This window comes from Equus quagga, chromosome 3 (genome assembly GCF_021613505.1).
Source record: "Equus quagga isolate Etosha38 chromosome 3, UCLA_HA_Equagga_1.0, whole genome shotgun sequence".
Lineage (NCBI taxonomy): Eukaryota > Metazoa > Chordata > Mammalia > Perissodactyla > Equidae > Equus > Equus quagga.
The window spans coordinates 41,665,484-41,680,692 of NC_060269.1; the positions used below are offsets into that span (position 1 = coordinate 41,665,484).

At 33.7% G+C, this 15,209-nt stretch overlaps 1 protein-coding gene across 1 annotated transcript in view; it reads left to right on the forward strand.

The window, feature by feature from the left end:
• Positions 1–3,194: 3,194 nt before the first annotated feature.
• The window catches only part of RBM46 (RNA binding motif protein 46), a 30,894-nt gene continuing 18,879 nt past the window's right edge, over positions 3,195–15,209 (forward strand). Inside the window, exons 1-3 of the mRNA XM_046655616.1 lie at positions 3,195–3,345; positions 4,279–4,746; positions 5,272–6,051. Coding sequence (XP_046511572.1) covers positions 3,195–3,345; positions 4,279–4,746; positions 5,272–6,051 — 1,399 coding nt within the window. The remainder of the gene's footprint in view (positions 3,346–4,278; positions 4,747–5,271; positions 6,052–15,209) is intronic.

A 15,209-nucleotide genomic window follows, 5' to 3' on the forward strand; every position in this document is an offset into this window, starting at 1 on the left:
TGTGATTTTCTGTCTTAGTTTTGTGGTATTTTTTGCCTTCTAAAATAGTAAATATTTATATAGTATTAACTATATAATCTAATAATGTTTTACTTTGAGGCTTTTTTGTTTATTTTTTGGAAACACCTTCTTGATTCCAAGATTAAAAAATAAATTTACTCATTTTTCCACTTAGTTTTGATTGTAGCAGAAACTTAATCAGATATGTATTTTATGTCACTTTGACAACATTATGGAGATTTGTTTGAAGGGGACAAGACTAAAAGCTGGAACAACAGTTAGGAACCTAGTACTAATTCAGGTAAGAAATAAGTGTCTGAGAACAGGCTGTGGGGATGGAAAGGAAAAGACTGATTTCAAGAGATATTAGAAGGTAAACTAGTCAGGTCTTTGTGACTGATTAGCTGTGAGTCAAGGGAAGGACTCTGGGTTACCTCCCAAATTTCTGGCTGTGACAGTTTGGAGGAGAGGGAGTATGGTTGTGATGCCATTTATGGTTTGAATGGATGAATTGATGGAGATAAGGTAAAACAGGAAGAAAAAGGTTTGGAAGATAAAATGACATTTAGTTTTGGATCTGTTGAATTCAAGATGCCTATTGAATATCTCACTCTCAATACGTACGTTCTTTAGGCAGTTTGATAAATGAATCTTAGCTTAATAAAGAAAACTTGGCTACTAAGTTTAAGGAAATGAGGTAGATGGCAGGTAGAAACTATATGGGTGCATGAACTACTTTCCTGCCTTGTTTTCTTCCGAATTACTTGATTGGATGTACTGTAACATCTTGGAAGGAGGTTTAGATTGTAAAACGATTGTGTGTGGTGTGTATGATATGGATTTGTTTTTAGCTGTATTCATCATCACTCAGAAAAATTCAGATATTTTAAAACTAGGAAGGAGTTCAGAGTTCACCTAATTTTAATATGCCAATTTATAATTTCTGAATATTTTATTTGCATAAAAGTCAATTTGGGGGCTTCTTTGTTCCTTGCGGGACTTTTTAAGATGATGTTGTGGCAAAAGATATGTCCTAATCATTTTCTTGGCAGGAGGGGATGTTTGAGATCAAGCAGACCTGGGTTTAGGTTCTTGTCTGTGCCACTTTCTGGCCCTGTGACCTTGGATAATTTATCTTTCTTAGCCTATGTTTTAGCATCTGTGGAAATAATAATTTTCTTTTAGCAAGGTTGAGATTCCCCTTCTAGTAGTTATAGTGACTAGAGATAGATAATATGTAGAAATTCCCTGGCATTTATAATAGGCATACAGAATAAATGGAACCTCTTATGATTCTCATTCTCAGCCTCTTTCATTCTGCTGTCACTGGTTGGTTCTGAATCCAGTTCAGATCAGTTACCTAAAGATAAAATGAATATCTGGATTCTAAGCTATAATTATTTGCAGATGTTTAATGATTTGCAAGGTTCCAATATCTGCATAAAAATTAGTATTTGTGTTCAAGGCCAACAAATGAGTCCTGGAGGTATTTTTTTTTTAACCACAGTTAACTGCTTTAATATTTATAAAAACTGTGATATAGGCAATGTTATTATCTACACTTTACAGATGAGGAAATTGAGGTACAGAGGGCTAAATAACCTACTCAAAATCATGTAGCTAAAAAGTGAAAAGAAAGGATTTGAATTGAGGCAGTCTGGCTACGGAGCCGCTGTGCTATATCAAGCACTAGTGAGGATAACTGTGGGACAGTTGCACTTAGTCTGGAGCAGTCATTCTTTGGTGATGACCTCTCCACTCCTACCCTCTATCCGCTCTTCCCTAGATATGTCTGTGCCACATCACACTCACTCCTCCACCTTTGAGAAAATGAAAGATATTTCTGGAACAACAGAAAACAACCACCAAAAAAACAAAAAAACCTGAAAAATGTGCTGCCTTTGTTAACAATAAGGTGCATGCACTTTGTTAACAAGGTGCATGAACAATTAAGTTGGACTATTCTCTAGTATTTATCAAAACTAACCTTGATTTGGCCTTACGTAATTTCAAGAAGCCTTTTGCATTCGTTGCCTCATTTAATCCCAACAGCAACCTTCTGATAACTTGTATTGGTATTCCTGTTTTATAAATGAAACGACTAAGTGTAAAGAAACTGAATAAGTTGTCCAAGGTTGTAGTGCTAGGAAGTGGCAGAGCTAAGTCTGAAATTGAGATGCTGTGGCTGAAATTTTCATACTTTTGAAAATGCTGTGCTACAATGACTTGGTTTCCATTTTTAATTAGTAAAGTTCTATTGAAACCCAGAATATCTTTCCCAGTGCATTTCCCACACTGTGGATTTTAATTTTTCTATTTGTTCACAGTAACAGCAGATGAGAAATAAAATTAAGAAACAGAATCAGCACCATATTGATCTTTAGGATCAGTGTGATTCTTCTGAAAACCTAAGGATATAGTAAATAAGTTCATTTAAAAATTAAAAACATTTTTATATACAGTAGTCAACATAGATCTCAGCTCCTCTTCTCTAACTCCTGCTCTCTCATCGGTGTAAGTTTTCTAAGCTGCTCCTACTTGGAAATCACAGTAGCTCCTGTTTCTGCCCAGAGAACAAGTGGTTTTGATTCCTGCTCTATCTAGTAGCTCCTTTAGTAGATAGGAAGAGGGGCTAATTGGAAACTCTGTTTACTTATTCCAAGCATCTATTTAATTTCTGATAACTGGTGGAGCTCTTGAGGGTTGCTGACAACATTAGCGTTATTGGCATTAGGCTATGTTTATCTGACAGGTGTAAGTCACAGAAAAATCCGGTTGGCCTGTATGATAAAATAATTTAAACCTTGGGCTCTATAGATTGGCGGTGATCATATATTCATTGATGGAAGTATATTTATTTTGTTACTCCTTCTGCTTGCTTTTTTCTTCTCCAACTCCTTTTCACTTAGTTCTGTTTTCCTACTCTTGTTTGTGGTGTTCCTTTCTCTTTTTCGTTTTTGCTACCCTTTCTTGTAGCTTAGGGCTTCTAAAAATACTGCTTAATTCATCAGTGATGTTAAAAGAAGTTTCTACCTTCCACTGTTGAGAATAACTTTGGGGGCAGGACCAGAGTGATTACCAAATGTAGCAGCCGCAACTCCTTGGTTTCTTGCAACCCAAAAGAATGCTTCGTAGATTCCTGTTACTCCATTTCATAAACACTGTTTTTAACCTTTGTTTTAGGAAGTGCAACCATGAATGAAGAAAGCATAGACGGAACAAATGGATGCAATAAAGTCCGAACTGGCACTCAGAATGAAGCAGCGTTACTTGCTTTGATGGAAAAGACTGGTTACAACATGGTTCAAGAAAATGGGCAAAGGAAGTTTGGTGGTCCCCCTCCAGGTGTGGATTTGTTTATGTTCAAAAAAATTAAATCCTTAATGTAGTCATTTCCGTTAGGTGTACATCTCCACAAGAGTCCCAGACAATAGCTATTTCCTTGTTACTGCTTTAAGAGCTTAGCGGTCATTTTTATTATTGTGAGGGAAAAGAGCTAGATCATATATGTTACACAAGTCTGACCCTCACATTCTTTTCACTCCTGCTCTTGGTTTAAGAAGCAGTTGAGAAAGAAGTTGGATTGGGTTTAGAAAGAAGTCAGAATTGGATCAGTGGAGAAAAGGTACTCTGGCTCTTAAAGGGGAGGTGGTTTTGGGAGGAATTTGAAAGAGCAATGAGTAGAGGAATGGCATTTATACTAGATGCAAACCAGGTGCACACAGGTAAATAAAGAAGAGTTTTGTCTTTCTACCAATACCCAGTGCAATCTCTTTGCTCAAACTCTCCAATTAACTTTCTCTCAGGCTTAAATAAAATCTTGACCTCTAGCTGCATCGATGGCTGCCTTGCCTGCTACTCTCCTCCTCCCTCAATTACACGTTAGCTGTATGGTTCTGTGTGCTCTCTGTTGTTTTCACATATAAACCACGTGCGTCTTCCTGATACGTCCTCAAGGCTCATTCCTTCATTTCATTCAGGTGTCTGCTTAAACCTCGTGTGCTCAGAGAAGAGTTACCTGACTACTCTACCAAAAATAGTAACCCTTCTGTGGCTTTGTTTTCCCTTCATAGCACTTATCACCCATTGTCTCCATTTTCTATTGATTAAAAGCTTCACGAGGGAAGGGGCTTCTATTTTGTTCACTGATGTATGCCCAACGCTTAGAATAGTGCATGGCACATAGGAGGCTCACAGTAAATTTGTGGAATGAATGAATGATTGAATAGTAAATATGAATATCTGACTAGAATTTATGTGTGTATTTCTATTTTTCAGGTTGGGAAGGTCCACCTCCACCTAGAGGCTGTGAAGTTTTTGTAGGAAAAATACCTCGTGATATGTATGAAGATGAGTTAGTTCCTGTATTTGAAAGAGCCGGGAAGATATATGAATTTCGACTTATGATGGAATTTAGTGGTGAAAATCGAGGTTATGCTTTTGTGATGTACACTACAAAAGAAGAAGCCCAGTTAGCCATCAGAATTCTTAATAATTATGAGATTCGACCAGGGAGGTTTATTGGTGTGTGTGTAAGCTTGGATAATTGCAGGTTATTTATTGGAGCTATTCCCAAGGAAAAGAAGAAAGAAGAAATTTTGGATGAAATGAAGAAAGTTACAGAAGGAGTTGTAGATGTCATTGTTTATCCAAGTGCAACTGATAAGACCAAAAATCGAGGTTTTGCGTTTGTTGAATACGAATCTCACAGAGCTGCTGCTATGGCTAGGAGGAAACTAATTCCAGGTAAACTTATCCTTTTAAAGATTATTTTTTCATATTAACTTTATTATAAATATGGAAAAATGAGAGTACCTCATAGATCAATATCATGGAAATATGTAATGCCCTTAAAGAGGAATAAAGATTGTTTCCATAAGGAAGTAAAATAAATCAAATGATTCTAAAAGACAAGAAGGTGTTCCTGTAAAATTAGTCATTATTTATATTAATTTGCTCATTCACTGAATGTATATAGTTTTTTTGAGCTGTTAATTGTTGTTTGAAAAATCCAAAGGATAGTACCTAATTCTTCTAATAAAAGTCTATCATTGAAGTATATTTGTTCTCTTGACTCTTAAAATTAATTCCACCTTAAGTTCTGGCTAGGTTTGCCTTAGTAAAAACTTTCGTTTGAGTAGGAAATTAATGCTTAACCAAATATCTTGATATGTATTTGAGTTTTTGCTACTTTGGAGAAACAGTTTTCCTAACAATTTTTGAATTTTATTTGGTTTAATTGTCTTCAGATTAATTCATTCTTTTTTACAGGAACATTCCAACTGTGGGGCCATACCATTCAGGTAGATTGGGCTGACCCAGAGAAAGAGGTTGATGAGGAAACCATGCAGAGAGTTAAAGTTCTCTATGTAAGAAATTTAATGATCTCAACTACAGAGGAAACAATTAAAGCAGAATTCAATAAATTCAAACCTGGTGCAGTTGAACGAGTAAAGAAACTTAGAGATTATGCTTTTGTTCACTTTTTCAACCGAGAAGATGCGGTGGCTGCTATGTCTGTTATGAATGGAAAATGCATTGATGGAGCAAGTATCGAGGTAACACTGGCAAAACCAGTAAATAAAGAAAACACATGGAGACAGCATCTTAATGGTCAGATTAGCCCCAATTCTGAAAACCTGATTGTGTTTGCTAACAAAGAAGAGAACCATCTAAAAACTGTAGGCAAGCCACCCACTCTTCCAGCTCGTCTCAATGGTCAGCATAGCCCAAGCCCCCCTGAAATCGAAAGATGCACTTACCCATTTTTTCCTGGAACAAAGCTTACTCCAATTAGTATGTATTCTTTAAAATCTAATCATTTCAGTTCTGCAGTAATGCATTTGGATTATTACTGCAACAAAAATAATTGGCCACCACCAGAATATTATTTATATTCAACAAGTCAAGATGGGAAAGTACTCTTGGTATATAAAATTGTTATTCCTGCTATCGCAAATGGATCCCAGAGTTACTTCATGCCAGACAAACTATGTACGACGTTAGAAGATGCAAAGGAACTGGCAGCCCAGTTTACATTACTTCATTTGGGTAAGTTTAAAAATACTTTAAATAATATTGTAGAATATGAAATTAGGAGATATTACAGATTATTTATAAATTTACTTATTTTGAACTCAACATTAGTGGTATTTAACATAAATTTTACCTCAATTATATGAATTCATGGTAAATTTTGTTGAGATTTTTCTCTTGTATAATCTTCCTATATTTAACTTTTTAAATGTTACTTAGGGGAAAATTTGGTTTTGATTTACTTCAGAGTTCATGATCCTGTTTTTTTATGTTATTGTTTTTGTAGTGACTAATTCTCATTTGAAATAGTAATTTCTATATGTGTTACAAGATTTGCTATTTGAACCAATTTATGAAAATGTCCTTGCATCTTTGGTGAAGTCTACACAATAATCTTTTTGTGGGGCAGGAGTAGGGAGTTGGTAAAATCAGAGGCATTTCAAATGGGTCATGTGTAGACACAGCTTTATGCTCACCAATCTGGAAATTTGTCATTATTACTCGTGAAAGACAAAAAGCATCATTAAGAGATGTTTGTGACCATTCTCTTCTTTAATTTCATGCTTTGGAAAGAAAGTAAATTTCTTTAAAGCATTTGAGGGATAATTAAGAAAGGCTTTGGGCCATATGCTAACTAGATATTTGGTGTTGTGAAGGGAGAGATGTAATATTACTCTGGTTCTTTCCTACATCCTGTTTTTTACTGTTAGTTAGCCTCCCCCACTCCTTGTCTCATTTTTTAATGCACTTATAGGTTTCAGTTGGTGATTACTTTGTTCCCAGAATAATATTTATTAGAAGAATAGTGGTTTCTTGAAAATCAACAATAAAAAGGAAAGGTCTCATGATAAGAATTATAATTGTTTCTTGATTATACTTGTCAAACTCTTAGCTTGAAATTGATTTGTTATGTGGTTGCAGAACCATACTATTGAAGCTTATATCTATTTAAAATTGATATTCTTAAATTTGTTGAGAGAAGGCAGTCAAAAAGGAAAAACAGTGACAAAAGAGAGAGTCATTTTTATACATTGTGTAGTCTTGCTTATTCATCATGGTATCATGAATATTTTTAGGAGATTCTGATTTAGAGAGATCGTCAGTATTGGGGCTAAAGATAGGGTTCCCCTCAAAGAAACTTTTCGGTAGTGTCCTCAATTATTAGTTTGGAAATATTTTGGAATTTTATAATCATCTAAGTTAATAAATTCTTAGATATGATTTCCATTAATGTGCAAAATAAAAGCCTTCTATTTTTGTTTTAATAAAGATAATCTAAGTTAAAGATAAAATTAGCTGGATAGCAAGTAATTTAAATTAGCATTCTCAGAGAAAAATGGATCAAATTATTCTTTTGGAGTGACGTATAGGTAATTAGTTGCTGAGCAAGATTTTCCCAGGATGCTTGTGTCTGATCGAATATGGTAATGCTGGAACATATTTTATTTCTATCCTCACTTAATTCTTTTACAAATTTAATTTAGATTTCCAAGATTCTTAAAACATTGTCTAGTTTATTTTATGTCAGATTTTCTATTTAGACATGGTTTGCCCATCTGGTATCCCATAAAGAAGATCAGATGTTATATGGAGCCAGAGGTTTTTCATCAGCTTTTAATTCCATTATTAAGATGTTTTTTACTTGAGTCCTGGGGCCGTAGTTAACTCATACTGACCTGTAGTTCCCGAAGAAAACCCCTGTTCAGGTTCAGTATTCCCTACTTGATTATATTAATTAGGAATAAAATTAGCTTCAGTAAATGAAATCCTTAGAGGACACAGGCAGTTTGCTTTAGTCATCTGTTCCAGATTTTATCAGCCTTATCAGCCTGTCAAAGCTGCTTATAATAAAAATTTGAACAATTCATGTTTTAAATGTTTTCTCACTCTCATTTCACTGTCGGAGAGAGGAGCTAAGAGCCAAAAATAAGCGAAAAATTTCGATTAGACCTTAGGAACTGTTTGGATGCGGTACACAAAGCCTGAGGCCTTATTACAGACAGTAACACAAAAATCCTTATTTTGATTGATTGACTAGAAATATGAGTGAAGGTTGAGTTAGAGGCAACTGAGGAGAAGGAGAAAGAGAATTCAGGAAGTGGAAGGACTAGTCAGACATCAGGGTCTAGGAATCTTTGATCAGAAAACAGATGTCAGATGTTCAGAGGTCATTAAGTAGTGGCAGGAGCCATAGAGAGCCAGGAGGTTCCATGCTGCCATGTGGCAGGTAAAGAATAGATTGAATATTGTGGCAATGTTCTAGCTTGCTATTTCCTTCTGTTGATGTTGGAGCCGCTGGTCTTTATAGAGTTGTTGCTGTTTTAGGTACAGTTTCCTTTAGATGAAGGTTGCAGGGTTTTGTTGGATGGTCAGGGTCGGGATCTTGGTGGTAGTGGTGTATTCTTAGAGGGGAAGGAGTGGTGTGTAATTGATATCCTGCTAAATGTTTACTTCTTTCAAGCACTGGATTTTTCTGAGATCTTGAGAGGTTGGTTCCTGGAGTCCCTCAAGTGAAGTTCATTAAGTATTAAATCTTTTGGCTCTATTTTCTTAAAGAATTTTAGTCTAATTCTCTGCATATTAAATTTAATTACTATTTTAAGATGTTTTCTTTGAGTGTAGTAATTTTTTAAAAAAATTTCCTTGGATACCTTTCTATCAACCCTTTCAGTTTGATGCTATTTCGAGCATTATTATCCAGTCTTACCTTGATGATCTTTGATTGTTACATGTGATATAAACAGTTATTTACCTTTTCATTTCAGAGCTCTTTAAGAATGTACTTGTAATATCCACGTTGTTTTGACATTACCATGCCCATTTTCAAGTAGTAAAATAGGAAAAAAATTAGACCTTATTTAGTTAAATGTCATTGGTATTATTAGGAAAATTGAAGCATTTTAAGGGATAACAGGCACCTAAATGAGTACTGGAAATCAGAGAATTTACTTCTGGTGACCATTTAGTGCTCTTACTAGAATCCAAAAGTTCTTGGTGTATAGTACCTTAAAATCAATTTTTAAGTATTGTGGGTTTTTTTAGTCCCCAGGGGAGATCCCCAAGCAAAATACCCCTATTAGAAGAAAAGCTGAAAGTTGAGGTTATGCCAAAATTGAACCCTCGTGTTTTTTTATTTCAAAGTTAGAGACTATCTTTACTTTCACAGTGTCAGAGAATAGCTTCCCTAACCTCACTGGAAACTGTCACCCAACCAATAGGATAAGGAATTTTGTATCACCTGGTTATATTTAGAAACCTGTAATAAGTGGGATTCTCAGTGGGTTTAATGAGTAGAAGACAGACTTGGAGGCCTGGAGATAGATTCTATACTAAATATTTGATATATGGAGACATCTTGGGTCATTCAGTATCACGTCTTTTTAAATAAGCCTTTTCTATTTCATCATTTTGTATCTGTTTAACAATGGATCACACTATCAGTGTGAATAATCCTACTTTTTCTAAAACTTTGTCTCTGATTTGAATCTTTGTCTTCCAATATTGCCACTGTTTTCCCTGGAGGATTCTTCGCCATCTAGGAGTGAAATAAGCAAAATCAAGGAGATAGAGGAAAGTCCTGGAGAGTTATAGTTTTGAAGAAGAAAGTCCTGGAGAATATTGGAAGGAGGGAGGGAGCCTCAGTGTGTTGATAATTCACCTTGTTAAATAATTTATTAACAAGTAATTGTAGGCAAGGCATTTCTTTTCTTGTTTTCATGTTTGTGTAATGCTGACGCAAGTGGTAGTTTTTCACTTGTATGATGACCTAAAGCTTTAAAACTGGTAAAGAACCCCTGTCACAAACAGCGTGTGCCATTGATTTAACTCCGTCTGACTTGTGTACCATCATTTTGGTCATGACAGATAAAGTTTAGTTAACACATCTTTTTTGAATGCCTTTCACGTGCTAAGTGTAATTTCCTAAGCAATTGGGAGCTAAAGATAAACAGAACATTGTTTTTGTTCTTAAGGAGTTACAGTCTGCTGAAAACGGCAGAGACACAAACTATGCATAGGTTATTTTGGGAGTACAAAGGAAGGCACACCTCTACCTGAGCTGAGTTGTAGAACTTGAGGAGAGTGTCTGGGCAGAGAGAAGCACAGCATGAGCAAACACCTAGTAGAGAAATAGCATGGTGGGTTAATGGCAAGCAGTTCTGTATAATATTTGCTTTGGTGGTTCGGTCAGATTTTAAGAATTAGAAATTGAAAAGATGGGGACTTTAGTTAGTTAAAATTTCATCAGTCCTGCTTTTTAAAACTTTGCAAGTATTTTTTTAGTACAACTATGTTGACTGTACTTGCTTTTCCTCTGAGCAAGTAATTTTTTTCTAGATGAATCCATCCTGATTGTGTGGACCATTTTATGTGTGAATATTCATCTTTTTAATATCTTCTGTACTTTCTTTTTTCCTTAATCATTTTATGACTGATCTGCATATTTCTTGTCATATTTGACTTTGTAATGACATACATCATTACACTTTAATTTTTTCTGGTCTTTGAGTGGTAAAATATTTAGCACATATATATTCTAAGCATGATAGCTATTTTGTTTGCTATCCCTTCACTATCATTTAAATTAGGTTTTGATTTCTGTCACTGTAACTTGGTTGAAAGTTATGAAATAGAAGACACAGCAGGATGAAGGTATGCTATTCTGAGACATTTTAATGTGAAAAATAATTGGTGCTCTTTTCTTATGAGCTATCATTTCCAGATTGATGGGCAGAAATGCAAAAATAAAATTTTGATTTTAAAAATTTACCAATAAGTTGCTTTGAAACAAAGAGAAAGCTTCTTCAGTTTTTTTTTTTTAATTTAAGAAATAATTTTAGGAGACACTTAAGGTAACTATAATATAATGGTTATATTATAATGAAATTTATTGTTATGAATAATTAGAAGAAAAATAATACTTTTAGAAAATTATTCTTTCCTTTCCAGTTTTAATTGCAGATCTAACTTTGGTGATACTATTTCAAACTGATATTTTAAAGAAAAAAAATAATTTGCTAAATTTGCTTTAAAATTCACCTAGTTAAATAAGAAGTAGGATCAGCATCAACACTTTATACATTAATTTGTTTTCATATGACCAAGTGGTGAGATGAAAATTCCATTAACTCAACTATGTGTCTTTGACCCTCTGAGAGGGACCATTGCTCATGAAAATATATTTCTATTCCTTTTGAAACTTACTATTTTTTTCTGAAAGACTGTAATCTGGTATTACTCATAATTATTTTACTGAACACTTGTATTAATGAACTATAATTATTATGGAGTTAGTACTGTGAAAGAAGCAGCTTAATAGAGCAATGAGTAATCAAGTAAAAGTACAAGAACCTGTAGTCTCAGCCACAAACGAACTGTGACCTTGGAACTGCAAGTGAATCGTTTACTATTCGTGGACCTCCATGCCTTCAACTCTAAAGTGTCAGGGTTTCACTTTGAGCTCTAAGGACTCTTTTATTCCCCAAATTATGGTTTTGTTTAAAATATGATCAGAAATCTTAGGAATGACCAAAAATAATACTTGACTTTTTTTGTGTCCACGAAGATACATATTTGAGTTCAAATAGTTTAAAACCAAGAGTTGCTTTTGCAAGAGTTAATTATCAGTTTAATATCCCTTCTTTTATACAATTCAAAGCTTATATCTGTCTATTTCACAGCAGAACAACTGGATAAAAAAATGAAGGATTCATTCAGTCACCTGTTTTATTTGTATGATGACAATTAATTGCTTTTTGGTTATTTCCTTCCCTGAATTTGTCAATTATAATCAAAACCAAGATTTTATAAAACAAATTAAATACTTAAAAGTTTGGAAATTAGTTTTCTTTTTGTAACAGAGATTCGAGGAAAATAACGCTTTGTAAATTTGTAAATTTAACATTTGATTTTGTCATTTAATATTATAAAAGATATAGTTTGTAAATTTTCTCCTCTTGTATCGAATGCCATAATAAATTTTGCATATAACTTCCATTCTTAGATGGCAGCAGTAATTCATAATTTTGCCACATGGTGTCGCCTAAATATATTTTTTAATGCAGCTTTAAAAGAAGTTTCATTGTTATATTGATTTTTCTCTCCTCTGTGGCTTACTTATTTTGGGGGGTTTAGAATTGGTAAATCTGTGTGAGAAGCTGCACTTAGTCTTCTGCCTATCATACCTTTATTTCTGCTTCCTGTTTAATATCTAGTAGAAAATAATTGCTTATGCTATAGCAATATAATTTAGTGAATGGACTAGTAAATGGAGATAGATGTTTGGAAAAACGGTTTTACTTTAATGAATTTATTCAAGTGCTCATCTGTGCTTGTAACCACTTTAAAATTATTTAGTGTCAATTATATCCAGGCCTTTTGGTTAAGATTGAATATAGTATCTACTCTTATTAGTTAATTTCAGTTGTATCATCTATCCTAGAGCAATTCATCCTCTGTCCTAGAGTAATATCCTCTATCCAAGACCTGGTAGTACCTTAGCTCCAAGAATGTGCACTTCCGTCTGGGGATTCAAAACAAAAGAAAACAAAATAAAAACTTTAGCCTCTTAAACTAATTAGAAGCTTTAAGTCTCTAGAATGTTAATAACTAGTTGGATTTTCTTGCTCCTTAAATTTGTAGTATTTGGTTAAAGATATATTAGTTACACGTGGGCCATTATTTATCTCATAGTAAGTGACCTTTGAGCTATAAAAATGGCCTGTATGCAGATTTTTATATATACAACAGTTTATATTTTAAGAAAATGATTTATTTGGCTAACTATATACCTTTCTGCATTGTTTTGACTCAGTAAATATAATCTATTTACCACAGTGATAATGATTTCTACTGTAATTATCTCTATAACTTTAGGTTAGAAAGTACATATATAGGAATGTAATCATCAGAAAACATCAATTTGTTGTAATTGTATTGCCTGATAATTTGGTAAGTGTATCTAAAACCCCTCTTTTGTTGTATTTTAAAACAATGTAGCTTGATTTTTATGCACAAATTAATTCAAGGGATTGACATGAATAACTAAAAAAAGTGTGAACTAGGATAGATAACTTCAGCTTCTTTTATACAGTAGTTATTTATGTTTACCTTTACTTCACTTTTTTTTTCTTTTGCACATTTTGATTTTCTTTCATTGTGTTTTCTAAGGTGGTTATTACTAGAGATACTTTGCTTTTCTCTACACTTTTTTTGTAATCCTGTTTTGTGTGTGAATGTAAGACTGCAAGCCCTTTAACTTAATTTTTCTTCTTGTTACATTTGCTTCTGCAGTATATGTTCCAGTCTGCCTGTTTACTGGCCAGATTATGGGGTAAACAAATAAATTTGCAGCATATGTGCCATACATGTCTCTGGCTTTTCTTTTCTTCCACTGCTATGTTAATTTTTGGTCCAAGGGTTACCAGATCTTTAGTTGTGGGTTTGTGAAAGTAATGGATTATTTTGGGCACAGAATTTGTAAGCTTCCAAGTAAGCTATTATGGATCTTTGGAAAACAGTTTTAAAATTTTATTCTGCACTGTAAAGTTATAATTTTTACCAAAAGCAAAAAAATAAATAATTCAATCGGGGATATGTTTACTAATTTAAATGAGTCTCACCTGTAGATTTTATGTTTACATATGTTTCCTTGAGAGACCACAAATCAAGTTTCCTTGAGTGATGAAGAATCCCTTGGTATGAAATTTAGGTGTATCAAGTAATATAGAAACAGTGATGATGCCAGAGCATTGGTATCTTAAGAATACCTTAAGAACTAGAGGGAAAGAACCAGAGGAAAAGAGGAGGTACTTAGGAAAATAGGATTACTTATACCCTATGAAAGCACTCTTATAGCTTCTGAGGGAGATTTTTAAATGTGAGATAGTGATAGTTGTTTTCCTTCTTCTTTATTTCTTAAATTTTTTCCTTATGATTTACTTTGTTGTAGACTTAAGATTTTTAAGTGCTTGTATTGAAATGCATCTAGGATATCTGAGACTCTTCTGCTCTTTTTGCAATCATCTGCTGATTAATGCATCAGCACTTTTTTGAAACCTCACTTCTCTTGATTTTAAAAAAATCTTTACACTTATTTATTTCCTTGCTTATTTATTTTTATTTATTGTAGTTTGTGCTACAAGCAAGGAGTTGCTACCTTAGTAAACAGAGCTTGGGGAGGGTACTGACAGGATTTTTCATCAATCCTCTGAGGCCTTGGAAAGTAGATGGGTGATGTCAGGTACTCTTTCATTTGAATTGATAAATAAGGGAATTATTTCATTGTATTTAGATTTGGTCTGAATTTTCAGTTAATAATGATTTATATTTTCAGTTCTTTCAAACTGACGTTCTATATTGAGAGTTTTTCTATTACAAAAATTTCTCTAGTCAACTCCCAAATATTTATATTTAGATATGAGGTATGAATAAATTGAAACTAATCCAAATATAATTGGCTTACTTTATTTAATTATATTTATTTATTTATATTGGGATGATCTTTAAATATGTAGTTCATCAATTCAGGGAATTTACATACATTCGAAAGCCATATTATAAAACCCAACTGAGGAAAAGATGGAAAGATGTTCAACTTCCCCTCAGCTCGGTTTCTTATTGGGGAGAGATGGCATTGTCTCATATTGATGGACGTGCTGACCTAAGTAGAATATTAATCTTCCTTCTATCTTTCTCTATTACTGGTAATGGATGGCTTATTCACTTTCATCCCTGCCTCATTCCATGAAAGATAATGAGGTGACTTATTAAAAATATGTAAAATACAAACTGATTCAAATTTTAAATTGAAGGAATTGAGGCAATGGGAAATTATGAGTGGGAAAATAAAGCCAAGCGAAACTAAACAATATACTGTTGAGGGATGTATGAATATGTGGCAAAACCATGAAGAAAAGCAAGGGAATGATTAACACTTAAAAGTTAGGATCATGATTACTTTAAGGGTAAGAAGGATAAATTGGAAAGGTTGCAAGAAAGACTTCTAAGGTATTGATAATTTTCTATTTCTAAACCTGGGTGATGAGTACATGTTTTTATTTTTTAAATTGTATAAGCTATACATCTATATTTTCTATGTTCCTCTGTTTGTATAACATAATTTTGTAATTAAATAAATAAACTGGCAAAGAATGAAAGTCAGCCAGCCAGCCAGG